This window comes from Hemitrygon akajei, chromosome 31, assembly GCF_048418815.1.
Source record: "Hemitrygon akajei chromosome 31, sHemAka1.3, whole genome shotgun sequence".
Taxonomy (NCBI): domain Eukaryota; kingdom Metazoa; phylum Chordata; class Chondrichthyes; order Myliobatiformes; family Dasyatidae; genus Hemitrygon; species Hemitrygon akajei.
In genome coordinates this window covers 7,370,223-7,384,598 of record NC_133154.1, presented here as the reverse complement: position 1 = coordinate 7,384,598, position 14,376 = coordinate 7,370,223, and the positions used below count along the sequence as shown (strand labels likewise).

The 14,376-nt window shown below is 45.1% G+C and overlaps 2 protein-coding genes across 5 annotated transcripts in view; one reads left to right on the top strand and one right to left on the bottom strand.

Annotated features, from left to right (window-relative positions):
* The window catches only part of scaf1 (SR-related CTD-associated factor 1), a 70,016-nt gene that overhangs the window by 52,068 nt on the left and 3,572 nt on the right, over positions 1-14,376 (top strand). For all 4 annotated transcript variants that reach the window (XM_073034106.1, XM_073034105.1, XM_073034103.1 and 1 more), the window contains 3 exons: positions 7,850-7,923; positions 9,310-9,573; positions 11,175-11,303. In XM_073034106.1, coding sequence (XP_072890207.1) covers positions 7,850-7,923; positions 9,310-9,573; positions 11,175-11,303 — 467 coding nt within the window. The remainder of the gene's footprint in view (positions 1-7,849; positions 7,924-9,309; positions 9,574-11,174; positions 11,304-14,376) is intronic.
* LOC140719436 (interferon regulatory factor 3-like) overlaps positions 9,452-14,376 on the bottom strand; it is a 67,840-nt gene continuing 62,915 nt past the window's right edge. The window contains exon 10 of the mRNA XM_073034111.1: positions 9,452-12,015. The gene's annotated coding sequence lies outside the window, so the exon portion shown is untranslated. The remainder of the gene's footprint in view (positions 12,016-14,376) is intronic.

Genomic DNA, 14,376 nt, shown 5'->3' with positions numbered 1-14,376 from the left:
ATTGCTGTTTCCATAACGGTTTTGTTTTACCAGTCAGGGTTGTTAGCCCTCAGCTGAACCCACGTACCTGGAGGTCTGGTGGACCACTCCTAGTCTGGCCTCTACCTTTCGACCTGTTTGGCTTGGGTGACTCTACCAAGAGCCAAAGCATAAAGCCCTGACTCCAGCCAACATAGCTCTCTGCGTCATTGAGGCACGCAAGCCTCCAAACCACATTGGTTTCCTTCAGGTGCACTGGTTTCCTTCCTCCTTCCAAACACATATGAGTCAGGGTTGTGGACGTGTTGTGTTGAAACAAGATGACACTTGCAGGCTGCCTCCAGCGCAACCTCAGACTGTGCATTTTTATACTCTTCGATTATGTAGTGTGTTTGATTCTGGACCTTAGAAGGATACACAGAATATTGGAGGAACTCAGCACGTCAGGCATCAGGCAGCAGCTGTGGAAGGGAATAATCTTATGGGCTTTCTTCAGCACTGGAAGAGATTTCTAAGATAAGATGGTAACTCTGTCTGCTCTCCCTAAAAAGCTGGGAAGATATTTAACATCTGTCTTTCTGGCTTCTTCCCCCTTTCCAGTCCTGATGAAGGGTCTCAGCCCAACAAGTAGATTGTTTATTCCTCTCCATGGATGCTGCCCGACCTGATGAGTTCCTCCAGCATTTTGTGTGTATTACTCTGGATTTCCAGCATCTGCGGATTCTAAAGATTCCTTTTTCTTCAGCCCTTTACCTTTTGCACCTATTACCTCCCAGATTCTTACTTCATCGCGCTCACCTGGTTTTACCTTATACTCCTTCCCCTCCCCCTCTTTCTTACTCTGGCTTCTTTCCCTCTTCCTTTCCAGTCCTGAAAATCAGTCTCAACCTGATATGTCAACTGGTTATTCCTCTCCATTAATGCTCAAAGTTCAAAGTAAATTTTATTACCAAAGTACATATATGTCAGCATATACAACCCCGAGATTCATTTTCCTGCGGGCATTCTCAACAAACCTATTATATTGTAGCTGGAACAGGGTCAATGGAAGATCAGCCAGAGTGCAGAAGACAACAATCTGTGCAAATGCAAATATAAATAATTAGCAATAAATAACCGTACATGAGATAATGGAATAGAGTCCTTAAAGTGAGATCATTTGTTGTGGCAGCATCTCAATGGATGGGCAAGTCAGTGTAGTTATCCCCGTCTAGAACCTGATGGTTGAAGGATAGTAGCTGTTCTTGAACCTGGTGGTGCAAGGCCTGAGACTCTTGTACCTTCAACTTGATGGCTGCCTGACTTGCTGAGTTCCTGCAACATTTTGTGTGTTTCTGAGGAAAAATGTTTGCAATTTTCTCCGGCACAGAATGGCATGCGTTATGTTTGAGTTTCAGCGATCACCTAAACTGATCCTGATCCTTGGCCATGCTTACAATTTTATCATGACTGGGAGGAGGGAACTGGGCTTGATATCTCTTCCCAGTAGGTGCAGAGAAGATGGTAATGATGTCACTGGTCCCTCAGCTTGGTCCCACCCCCTGCTGGCTGTTGACTCCGCTCATGCCTGTCTGTGTGTTCATTGTAGGGATTCATTGTAACGTTTAATATTGTTCTGATATCTCCATGAGGAAAGGATCATGGCAGTGTTTTATTATCCAATACAACACGCTTCAATCAAGCTTATTTCACCAACAGTAACGAAATAGATTGAAAGCCATATGCAACATCAGTGACTATGAGCCCAACAGAACACTGATGTGAGTAATGCCATCTGCTTAGCAGAATGAATAAAGGCCAGCTTCTGTTGAAAATCTGGTAGTGGTGCCACAGTAGTGTGGTGGTTAGCATGACATTAATACAGCTTGTGGTGTCGGAGTTCAAAGTTTAATTCCTATGTCATCTGTAAGGAGTCCATACATCCTCTCCGTGGAATATGTGTCCCGGAGCTCCAGTTTCCTCCCACAGCCCAAAGACTAACTGGTTGGTAGGTTAATTGGTCATTATAGATTGTCCTGTGGTTAGGCTATGGTTACATTGGGTGTTGCTGGGCAGTGCTGCTCCAGTGCTGCTCCTGTTTCGCATTGTATCTTTAAGTAAAATAAAATGCTGGTGAACGGTTAAGTGGATGGAGAACTCGTTTCTGTAAGTTTCTTGGACCTGTTTGTCTTGGTCATTCCTAGCTGGACCAAGACTAGCTTCCGTTATAACTGGCTTCATATTTTATTGTCCCTCAGTGTTATTTCTGGATATGCCATGATTTCCAGGCAATTTAATACTCACTTTTAAAACGGGCTTCCCCTTCTAATGTAACGCTGCAACTTTTGATCATTTGTTATGGTGGCTAATCACCCTGTACTGGATGAATTCTAGATTCAAAGCAGTAACCACCTTTAGTACAGGAGATCTGACTGAATTTTGACTTATCCAATCCAGCCTAATTGTTTTTTGCCGCCTTGTATTTAGCTATAAAGTGTGGAATAGGCCCTGCCAGCCGCCCCATCAACCCCAGTTAAGCCCAACCTAATCACAGGAAAATTTACTTTGACTAATTAACTATCCAGTACATCTTGGTCTTGGGGAAAACTCACGTATTCCATAGGCAGGATGTACAGAGACTCCTTACAGAACGTCGTAGGAATTGAACTCCAAACTCCAGAACGCTCCAATACCAAGCTCTTTATTGAAGCCGCATCATTGTAAGGGAGTGTCCAGTTTGTTTTTTCTCTTCCTTCATCCCCCAGAAAACTGCATACATTTTGTTGCTCGGTCCAGTACAGGAGGAGGCTGTTTAGACCAGCCAATGAAAGACGCTCCTATTAATCTGTCTTTTTCCTTTCATCATAGTCCTGGATTATTATATATTAGTAAGATAATATATACAGCACCAGCGTCCTGGGTTCAGTTCTGCAGCTGTCTGTAAGGAGTTTGTAGATTCTACCCATGGTCTCCTCCGTTTTCCCACATTCCAAATGGTTTGTATGTATGGGATGGAAGAGCCTGTAGCTGTGCTTTACCTCTAAATAAATAAACAAAAAAACTAGTTTTCCTTCCTGTTTATCCAAATCCCATTTAAGCAGGAAGTGCCCACACTGGGCTGCTGTTCAGTGAACTCCCCACTGGGAACCTCGGTCTTTAATCAGTGAGAAGCTGCTGCTTAAATTCTACCAAAGTAGTGCAGAAGCAGGTGTTTGCTGCCAGACGTTTGTCCATGATATAATTCTGCTTGTTCACTGGGCTGTGGCAGCCTTGTAGTGATTTGACTTAACAGCTAGAATTCTGGGCTGTTACCTCCATTATGGCAGCTGAGGAATTTAAGATTCTATTAATTAAATATGGATCTTATTTAATAGAGAGAAATCTTAGCTTGGTTATGGTATAATACCCTTCAGGGAGAAAAATCTACCATTAGTGTAACTCCATTTCACCTATGTAGTTGATTGTTGAATGATTCAGACCATAGGAATTGGGAAAGGGCCAAAAAAGCTTGCTTCACTGTGATCACGGCTGATCTTTTACCTCAGCTATTTTCTCCCACTATTTTCCTATTTCACTTAATTTTCTTAATATCCAGAAGTCAATTGATAGCTACACCCAGTGTCCACTTTATTAGGCACAGGAGTGGAACCCGGTGTGGTCTTCTGCTGCTGTAGCCCATCTACTTCGAGATTCGATGTGTTGAGCATTCAGAGATGTTTTTCTACACAACACTGTTGTAACAAGTGGTTATTTGAGTTACCGTCACCTTCCTGTCAACCTGAACTAGTCTGGCCATTCCCATCTGTCCTCTCTCATTAACAAAGCATTTTCGTCCACAGAACAGCCGCTCATTGGGGTTTTTTTTTTCGCTTTTTCCACATCATTCTCTGTAAACTCTAGAGACTGCTGTGTGTGTGAAAATCCCAGGAGATCAGCAGTTTCAGAGATACTCAAACCACCCCATCTGGCACCAACAATCATTCCATAGTCAAAGTCACTTAGATTGCATTTCTTCCCCACTCTGATATTTGGTCTGAACAATAACTGAACTTCTTGACCATGTCTGCATACTGAGTGTATATTGAATAGCCTAACGACTTAGTTAGAATTGGAATTGGTGTATTATTGTCACATTAAATGAGGTACATTGAGAAGTTTTGTTTTGTCTGCCATCCATGCAGATTATTTGATTGAGACAGTGCATGGGAAGGTTATAACAGAATGCCGAACAAAATGTAACAGATACAGAGAAAGTGCGCTGCAGGCAGACAGTAGGATACAAAACCATAACAAAGTTGATTGTGAAGTCAAGAGTCCATCTTATCATACTGGGGAACTGTTCAATAGTCTTATTATAATAGGGTGGGAGCTGCCCTTGAGCCTGGTGGTACAGGTCTTCAGGCATTTGTAGCTTCTGCCCGACGGGAGGGAGCATTGGAGTGTACATACAGAGCGGGCAAGCAAGCTGGCTGCTTTAGTGAGAAGTGTAGACAAAGTCTGTGGAGGGAGGGAGGGAGGGTGGTTGAGTCACTGCAGTTTCTTGCAGTCCCGGGCAGCACAGTTACTGTACCACATTGTAACACATCTGGTACATCTGTATAAACTGGTGAGAGTCATTGGGGATATGTCACTTTTTTTTAGCCTCTTAAGGAAGTAGGGGTACCGGTGAGCTTTTTTGCTCCTGACGTCTATGTGGTTGGAATGAGACAGGCTATTTCTGCTTTTCACTTCTTCGAGCTTGAAGCTCTCGGCCTTCGTGACCTCTTGAATTGATGAAAGCGGGAGTATGTGCAGCCTCCTCCCCACCCAGATGTCAATAACTAGACACTGAGGGAAAGGTTGTTGTCAGGGTCTGTCCCCATGCTCTGCCACACTGGGCTGAGCCTTCGAGTGCATTTGGGATGGGGAACTCATAGTCTTACTGGTGCACTAAGATCTCCATCTGGTACTCCAGCTCTTCATTAGCCACCTTCTGTTCTGTAAGCCCACTTTTGGTGGTATCAGGAGTTCTCAAGCTTTTTTTATGCCATGGACCAGTACTATTAAGCAAGGAGTCAATGGGCCCCAGATTGTGAACCCCTGCTGTAGATAAATAATCTGACCCCTATAAGTGTAGAGGGGCTGAAATCTTGGTGCACCAGTATTGGGAGACGTTGAATCCTGGACAGAAGAGTTAGTAGATGAGTTTCTTGGAATTGTAGTTTTGAAGTGGAACTGTAGTCAATAAACAAGCAGGAGTCTTTACTGTCCGGATGTTCCAGAAATGAGTGTAGGGCCAGGGCTTCCGCTGTGGACCTGTTTTGGCAGTAGGCAGATTGCAGTGAGTCCAGGTTGTCTGGGAGGCTGGAGTTTACCAGCCTCTCAAAGCACCTCATGGTGGTAGATGTCAGAGCCATTAGGTGGTAGTCATTAAGACTAAAATTACCTTATTTTTATTTTTATTTATTGACATACATCGTGGAGTAGGCCCTTCTGGTCCTTCGATCGGCACTGCCCAACAATCCCCTGATTAACCCTAGCCTAATCACAGGACAATTTACAATAACCAATCAACCTACTGATCGGTATGTCTTTGGACTGTGGGAGGAAACCAGAGCACCTGGAGGAAACCCTCGTGGTCACAGGGAGAACGTACAAACTCCTTACAGGCAGTGGGGGGAATTGAACCCAGGTCACTGGTGCGGTGAAATGTGCTAACCACTACGTTACTGTGCCACCCCAAGTTTTCTTAGGTACCAGATTGATAGTGGTCTCCTTAAAGTAGGTGGGAAACTCAGATTGAAGTAGGGAGAAGCTAAAATTCTTTGCAAGTGGCTCTGCCAGGTGATCTGCGGAGGACATGGCCAGAGCTGCCATTTGAGCAGTCCTGAAGAAGGGTACTGGCCAGAAACATCAACTGTTCATTCATTTCCATAGTTGCTGCTTGACCTTCTGAGATTCTCCAGCAGTTTGTACGTCACCATTTGAGCTAGATGTGTTTTGTGAGAAACACACACACAAAATGCTGGAGGAACTCAGCAGGTCTGGCAGCATCTATGGGGAGAAAAAGCACAGTCGACGTTTCAGGCCAAAACTCTTTGGCAGGACTGAAGGAAAAAAGGCTGAGGAGTAGATTTGAAGGTGGGGGGTGGAGGAGAGAGAAACGCCAGGCTATAGGTGAAACTTGGAGTGGGATGAAGCGAAGAGCTTCGAGACAAAACATCGACTGTGCTTTTATTCCTGCCAGCTGAGCTCCTCCAGCATTTTTGTGTGTGTTGCTCGGATTTCCAGCATCTGCAGATTCTCTCTTATTTGTTTTTGTGCGTTCAGTTGCATTGAACCCACAAGTGATGACTTTCCAACTTGCCCCCCCCCCCGCCCCCCCCACCCATTCAAAGCATACATTGAATGTGTTAAGTTTATCAGGAAGCGATGTGCTGTTGTTGGCGACATTGTCCAACTTTTTGTTGTAGCGCATTATAGCATATGAACACTCACAATTGGCGGCTGATCTGGGAATCAACTTTGGATGTATGTTGTCTCTTGGCATCCCAATATAAATGTTTTATCTCAATTCCTTGTATAGGTTTGAACACCACAGTACTAGACATCAGGCAGGAACTTTCTCCCAGTAAGTTCATGGTTTCTAGTTTGAGAACACCCAGGTTGTCCTCTTGGGTACACATTCCTCTACACACTGATAAAATCTGTGACAGTGGTGACAGCTAGATTGGCAGCTCAGTCTTTGAATGTAGACCAAAACATTTGTGTAGAACATCATCTATTACCTCAGATCAACTCTACTGGATCCTCACGTTCCAGTTTTTTTATTTGTACGCAGCCTCGTGGTCTGATTTACCAAAGCGTGGATGGGAGGAGGAATCTTTCCAGTTCATGGACAATTAGGCATCACAATAATTGCAAACAGCGGCCATATCATATGAATAATTAAAATACCCAAACCCTGTTCCCAAAATTATTAATGTTGTCTCCCCCTACATATCGTTGGTTTTTAGTTCCTTCTCAACATCCTAAATGTGGAACCAGAAAACAATATGCTAAAAACAAACAGCCAGCCAAGCTGCATCTACAGAGGCAAAAAGCATATGTCAGAGTCTCAGGTGGAGACACTGTATCAGTCCTGATGCTGGTTGACCCACCGAGTTCTTCCAGCGTTGCGCTTTTCATTCCAGTATCTACAGCCTCTGTTACCTCTTAAATGTGGGTGTAGCCTGGGCTAGACCATGGACACCTAAACAGGCGGCCTGATTTGGCAGAGAGGTCACTTAATCAGTTCAGTATCAGCACTGGTATCAGAATCGCAATCAGGTTTATTATCACTGATTTGTTGTTTAGTAGCAGCAGCACAGTGCAATATATAAATTGTGCTATAAACCATAATACATATATATAAATTAAATAAGCAGTGCAAAAAGAGATTGAGGAGAAGTAGTGAGGTAGTTTTCATGGGTTGATTGTCCATTCAGAAATTGATGGCAGAGGGGAGAAGCTGTTCTTAATACATTGAGTGTGTCTTCAGTCTCCTTTATGTCCTCTCTCGTAATGAGATTGAGGCAATCAGAAAAGGGCATTCCTGGATGTTGAGGGATTTTAGTGATGGATGCCGTCTATTTGAGGCATCACCTTTTGAAGTTGTCTTGGATGCTGGGGAGGCTAGTGCCCATGATGGAGCTGGCTGTAGCTTTTCCCGATCCTGTGCAGTGTACCCTCCATACTAGATGGTGATGCAACCAGTTAAAATGCTCTCCACGGTAGAAGTGTAGAAATTCGCCAGAGTCTCCAAACTGATGTTCCAGAGCCTCCATGCTGCAGCCTCTTACTGACTCCTGTGAGGGGGGTTTCTTCCTTTTGAATGTAATTCTAGGCTCTTACTTTGTGTTTCAACGTTAAGTTACAGCACTGCTGTTCAAGATGGAGGAAGCCAACCGTGCAAAAGCCCAGGATTCCTTTCAAGCAATCACTCAGGTACTGTAGCCAAAACGCCACCTGGTTATGCTTCCAAAGTCTTCCCACTGTCTGTCGCCTCCAAATTGGGACGAAGTTGACTATTTCTCCCATACGTGTCTTGACTTTGAAATCTCCCTTAATGTCAGTTGCCTTTGGGATCCTGCCAGCTCCCCAGAGCTGACTACAAAAATCCACACTGATGTTCCAGGGACGTCCCTTTCCTTTCTGGGTGATGCATCGAGCTCCAATAATTAGTAAAGAACTTACAACTTTTCATGGATGCAAAGCAGGCAAATTCTCCCCATTGAAATGTAACCAATATTTTACAACCCAATCACTGACAATCCCACTGAAACTAACAATGTTACGCTTCGAAAGAGCTTGCTGTTCAAGTTCATTTATTGTCATTCAACCGTACATATGTACACAGCTAAATGAAACCAAGGTGCAAAACATGGTACATATAGTCACACACAGCACAAGTAATTACAATCAAGTACACACAGTCACAAAATAATATCAGCACAAGTCCCCGAGTGGCCTGGCCTGAAGATTGACAGTTTGACAGAGTGTGAGGTGTATGCTTATGTTAAAACAGTATAATATTACTGGCATTATTATAACAAAACAAGCTTTTACGATGTTACAGTTGTGCCGATATTTCAGTAACTAAAGCACTTTGAAAGAAACTTTATATTGGGCTTTCCTCTATTCCTGCCCTCTTTCCCATATCATGGTTATCGCTTCTATTCCTACTGCTGACTGTAAGGTGTTTCAGTGTTCTCCCCATGGCCAAGCGAGTTTCCTTCCACATTCCAAAAACGTATGGGTTGGTAGGTTAATTAGCCATATAGGTGTGATTGAGCGGTGCAACCTCATTGGGCTGGAAGGTCCGTTACTGCTGTCTTGATAAATTTTAAAAAATTAAATTACAGGAAAATGACCCAGCCTGTGTAATATATCTCATTATAGCTTCACCTGTTGAGTTACAAATCTGCAAAATCTACCCTGCACCCCCTCCAGGACCAGTGAATGCTTCCAAAGTGGTTATTGGAACTAGTCACAGTACTCTAGACCTAGGAGAATCTCTGTCTACTCCTTCCCACACCCAGTAATCTTGGTTGCCACAAGCCTGTCAATTTCCCCCTTCTATTCACGTTTGCAATAAATGAAGCCGTAAGTGGCAACAGACAAAAACCGTCACACGAGGAATTTCACAGAATATGGTGGAATTGTTACTGCATTTAAAAACTTGCTAGGTAGTGCATGACAATGGGACTAACCCGTTAGTTTTTACAGTGACCAAAGAACTAACGGGTTAGTCCTGTTGTCAGCTCCACCCTCCACCCCTGCTCTATTTCACTATGAAGTGAGCAACTGGATAACCAATCGTTTGCTCTGCAGATTCTCAGCCAGGCGAAGCCCCCTGTGTCTCAAGTGCCGACTAGCCTCTCCAGCCACCTCCCTGCCAGCCAGCCCGCACCGAAGTTTCTCCGCCAGGGCTCCTTGTCAATGCTGGGCACGTCAGCGGGACCGCCCACGTTGCCGGGATCTGCCAGTCAGCCCCCTGCCACCACCTCCGGGAAACTCTACGGCATGTTGGACAGCGGCGAGGTGGCCAAGGTGGAGGGGACCACCAGCTTTGATGCCAACATGGATAGTGACCGGGTAAGGCTCTCAAGTGATCTCCAGCAAATCGTTCACTGCTCAACCATATCTTTCATCTACAGTTATCGTTAAAGCAGTAAGCGTTGTCTCCGAGACAGTGAGGTAATTATCCAGTGAGGTATTGGGTCAGGTGACTAAATGCCCTGTCAGGCGCGTAGGTTTTAAAATGTTTTTAAAACGCAGGAAGAGAAAGAGGTTTCATGGAGAGTTTCGGTGAATTAACTGTAAGTTACCAATTGGCCAGATTAAAGGGCATAGGACAGGAGAATTATGGGAGGTGATTCAAAGGAGATATGGAAGCAGGTAAAAATTTTGATATTGAAGGTACTTGAGCGCCTTGCCTTGAAAGAGGCTCTAGTATTTTCACAGGAGGTCTCAAAAGGGAGACGCAAGACATAGTAGCAGAATGAGGCCGTTTGGCTCATCGAGTCTTCACCATCCATCATGACTGATTTATTAGCCCTCTTGATTATTAGCATTCTGCTTTCTTCAAGTAAACTTTGATGCCCCAACTAATCAGGAACCTATGTACCTCCACTTTAAATTTATCCAATGATCTGACCTCCACAGTCGTCAGTGGCAATGAATTTCACAGTTCACCACCCTCTCTCTGGCTTAAATTCCTCTCATCTCTGTTCTAAAGGGATGTTTTTCTATTCTGAGACTCCTCCATTATAGGAAACATCCTCTCCACTGCCACTTTATCTAGGTTTTACAATATTCTATAGGTTTCAGTGAGATTCCTCCCACCTGCCCTGCCCCCCATTCATTTTTCTTAACTCAGGTGAGTAGATGCCCGGAGCCATCAAGCACTCTTCACACTCCCAAACACGAGAAAATCAGCAGATCCTGGAAATCCAAAGCAACACACACAAAACACTGGAGGTCAGGCAGCGTCAATGGAAAAGAGTAAACATTTCAGGCTGACAGCCTTCATCAGGATTGAGAAGGAAGTGGGGGAGGTGATGCTAGAATAGGGGGAGGTGAAGGAGGCTAGATGGAAGGTGAAAGATGAAGCCAGGTGGGTGGAGAAGGTCAAGGTCTGGAGAAAAAGGATTGTGATAGGATAGGAGAGTGGACTATAGGAAAAAGGGAAGGAGGAGGCAGCCCAGGAGGAAGTAATAGGTGAGTGAGAAGGTCAGGGTAGGGAATAGAGGAAGGGGGGGGGTAGATTTGTTTACTGGAAGGAGAAATCGATATTCAAGCCATCAGGTTGAAGGTTATCAAGGCGGAATATAAAGTGTTGCTCCTCCACTCTGAGAGTGATCCCATCATGGCACGAGGAGGCCATTCCTGAGATCAGTGTCATTCATCCCATTTCATTGTCCAGCCTTGTACGCTCAAGCAGAGTACTGGCTGAGCAACCTGAGAGTTGCAGCCAGTTTCAGAAGAGACTTCCCTTCTCTGGCAGTTACCCACGGTGCATTTCCAAGCACAATCCGGCCCAGTCTCCACCCAAACAAATGCAGGAGCACGTCTGGCCCTCAGTTTGGTATCAGGACTAACCCGTGGTTTCAACTTCACCCTCCCCCCCGGGCCAGCTTCGGCACAATTCACCATCCCGAGCAGGGAGGCTGATTTTGTCTCTCCTCCCCTCACAGTACCTGAAGAAGCTGCACACACAGGAGCGAGCGGTGGAGGAGGTGAAGCTGGCCATCAAACCCTTCTATCAGAAGAAAGAGATCAACAAGGAGGATTACAAGGACATTCTCCGCAAAGCTGTACATAAGGTGAGCACCCCTGCTCCTTGCAGTTCACCGTTTTGTTTTAATGCAGCGTTGTTGCAGCCGACATTATTCACCCTCCCCCTTTATTTTCCTTGACTCAAGCACTAAAATTGAAAGAGTTGCTTATTCAGTGCTAATCCTTTCTTGTCCCTCCTCTGTTTAATGGCTTTGTAGCATCCTAGTGCTTTATACCCATAAGGTCCTCCGTTGGTCAGGATCGACCATGGATATTGTATCCCAACTGGTGTGATATGTCCACGTGATATGCAAGCCAGGGCAGTATGAAATGGAGGGCAAGCTGCTGCCCGTGCAGCGGTCTCCCCCTGTCCACGCAGCTGATGAATCCAGAGGGATGGCAAGAGACCAATATGGTTTCAAAACCATAAGGTATAGAAGCAGAATTAGACTAATAATCAAGGTAAGCTCTGCCATTCGGTCATAGCTGATCCATTGGAAATTAGAAACATCCTCTCTACATCCATTCTATCTATGCCTTTCAATATTCAGTAGGTTTCAGTGAAATGTTACTCCCCCACCCCCTGTTCTTCTGGACTCCAATACTTACATTCTGGAGATCAGTGCCTGGCGGAGAGCTGGAATGGTGTTCACTCAATGGCTTTGAGGGAATTGGATGGTCAGCTTGACGGAGAAAGCGGCAGCAGCGCTGGCTGGGTCGTGACGGGGAGTGGGCAACGTTCACAGCAGCTTGCTCTTCCTAATCAAAAAGATTGAAATCGTCACCACCTTCTCCAGATCCAATTAAGAATGGCCAATAAATATTTGTATCTTCTGAATGAATAATGGGTGTGTGTAGCATTTGATGGGGGAGAATGTCCAGGTTCAGGTTTATTGTAATCAGACTACATACAGATACAAGAAAAAGTTTGTGAACCGTCTGCATTAAGTAATCATAAAATATGATCTGCTCTCCAATTGAGTCACAATGATAGACAAACATAATCTGCCTAAGCTAATAACACACGAACAGTTGTACTTTTCATGTCTTTATGGAACATATTGTTTAATCATCCAGGCTGGAAACATTATGTGAACCCTTGTATTTAATAACTGGTAGAATCTCCTTTGGCAGCAGTAACCTCCACCAAATGCTGCACAATGGTGAGGAGGAATTTTACACCATTCCTTTCATTACACTATTGCACCAGCACAACAGCACCTCTTTCACCTCAGACAGTTGAAGAAGTTTAGCATGAGTCCCAAATCCCAAGGAATAGAGGCACAGTTGAGAGCATCCTGACTGGCTGCATCACTGCTTGGTATGGGAGCTGTACCTCCCTCAATCGCAGGACTCTGCAGAGACTGGTGCGGACAGCCCAGAGCATCTGTAGATGTGAACTTCCCACTATTCAGCACATTTACAATGCCAGGTGTGTAAAAAGGGCCCAAAGGATCATTGGGGACCTGATGCTTACAAAGAATACTGTTTCTTGCAACAAATAAAAATTAATTAGCTCTTGTTCTGTCACAAAGGTATGTTTCTAACCCTTTGATGAAATCATCCAACAACTCAATTAACGTGTCAATAATAAATCTTTCAGTTTCATCCGTTTCAGCCATCTTCATCACTTGCAGTGTTTTTAGCAGCATTCAGAACACTGTCTATAATTTCTGAGTCTGCAAGGTGATGCACAACAGGTATTTCATTGTCAATAATTATCCACTCATGTAGATTTTCTTCATTAGACTACTTGCTAGATCTTTGAAAGCAGGTCCTGCAGTACTTTTTGCATACACAAGCAAATCATGAACATCTACTTTCTGCTTTGATACAAGGAATCTTGAAAAATCGTCAAGCTTTTTTTCAGGTGCATTACCAAACATCAAGGCAGGCCACAATTTGTGCCAGCCATTCTTTAGTGTTGAAGGTTCTACCTTCTTCCACCCTCGAGAAATGGACCAAAGAATGTCCTTCATGTTAGCATGTTGACTCTCACAGCTACCTGGACTATTCCTCTTCCCACCCTGTCTCTTGCAAAAAGGCTATCCCCTTCTCACAATTCCTCCGTCTCCGCCGCATCTGCTCTCAGGGTGAGGCTTTTCTTTCCAGGATGAAAGAGATGTCTCCCTTTTTTAAGCAAAGGGGCTTCCCTTCGTCCACCATCAACTCTGCTCTCAAATGCATCTCTCCCATTTCCCGCACATCTGCCCTCACCCCATCCACCCGCCACCCCACTCGGGATAGGGTTCCCCTTGTCCTTACCTACCACCCCACCAGCCTCCAGGTCCAACATATAATTCTCCGTAACTTCCGCCACCTCCAACGGGATCCCACTACCAAACACATTTTTCCCTCCCCCCATCTTTCTGCTTTTCGCAGGGATTGCTCCCTACGCGACTCCCTTGTCCACTCGTCTCCCCCATCCCTTCCCACCGATCTCCCTCCTGGCACTTATCCTTGCAAGCAGAACAAGTGCTACACCTGTCTTTACACTTCCTCCCTCACCACCATTCAGGGCCCCAGACAGTCCTTCCAGGTGAGGCCACACTTCACCTGTGAGTCGGCTGGTGTGGTATACTGCGTCTGGTGCTCCCGGTGTGGCCTTTTATATATTGGCGAGACCCGACGCAGACTGGGAGAGCGTTTCGTGGAACACCTACGCTCGGTCCGCCAGAAAAAGCAGGATCTCCATGTGGCCACACATTTTAATTCCACGTCCCATTCCCATTCTGATATGTCTATCCATGGATTTCTCTATTGTCAAAATGAATCCAAACTCAGGTTGGAGGAACAACACCTTATATACCGGCTGGGTAGCCTCCAACCTGATGGCATGAACATTGACTTCTCTAACTTCCGTTAATGCCCCTCCTCCCCTTCTTACCCCATCCCTGACATATTTAGTTGTTTGCCTGTTCTCCATCTCCCTCTGGTGCTCCCCCCCCCCACTCCTTTCTTTCTCCTGAGGCCTCCCGTCCCATGATCCTTTCCCTTCTCCAGCTCTGTATCACTTTCGCCAATCACCTTTCCAGCTCTTAGCTTCATCCCACCCCCTCTGGTCTTCTCCTATCATTTCACATTTCCCCCTCCCCCCTCTACTTTCAAATCTCTTACTAT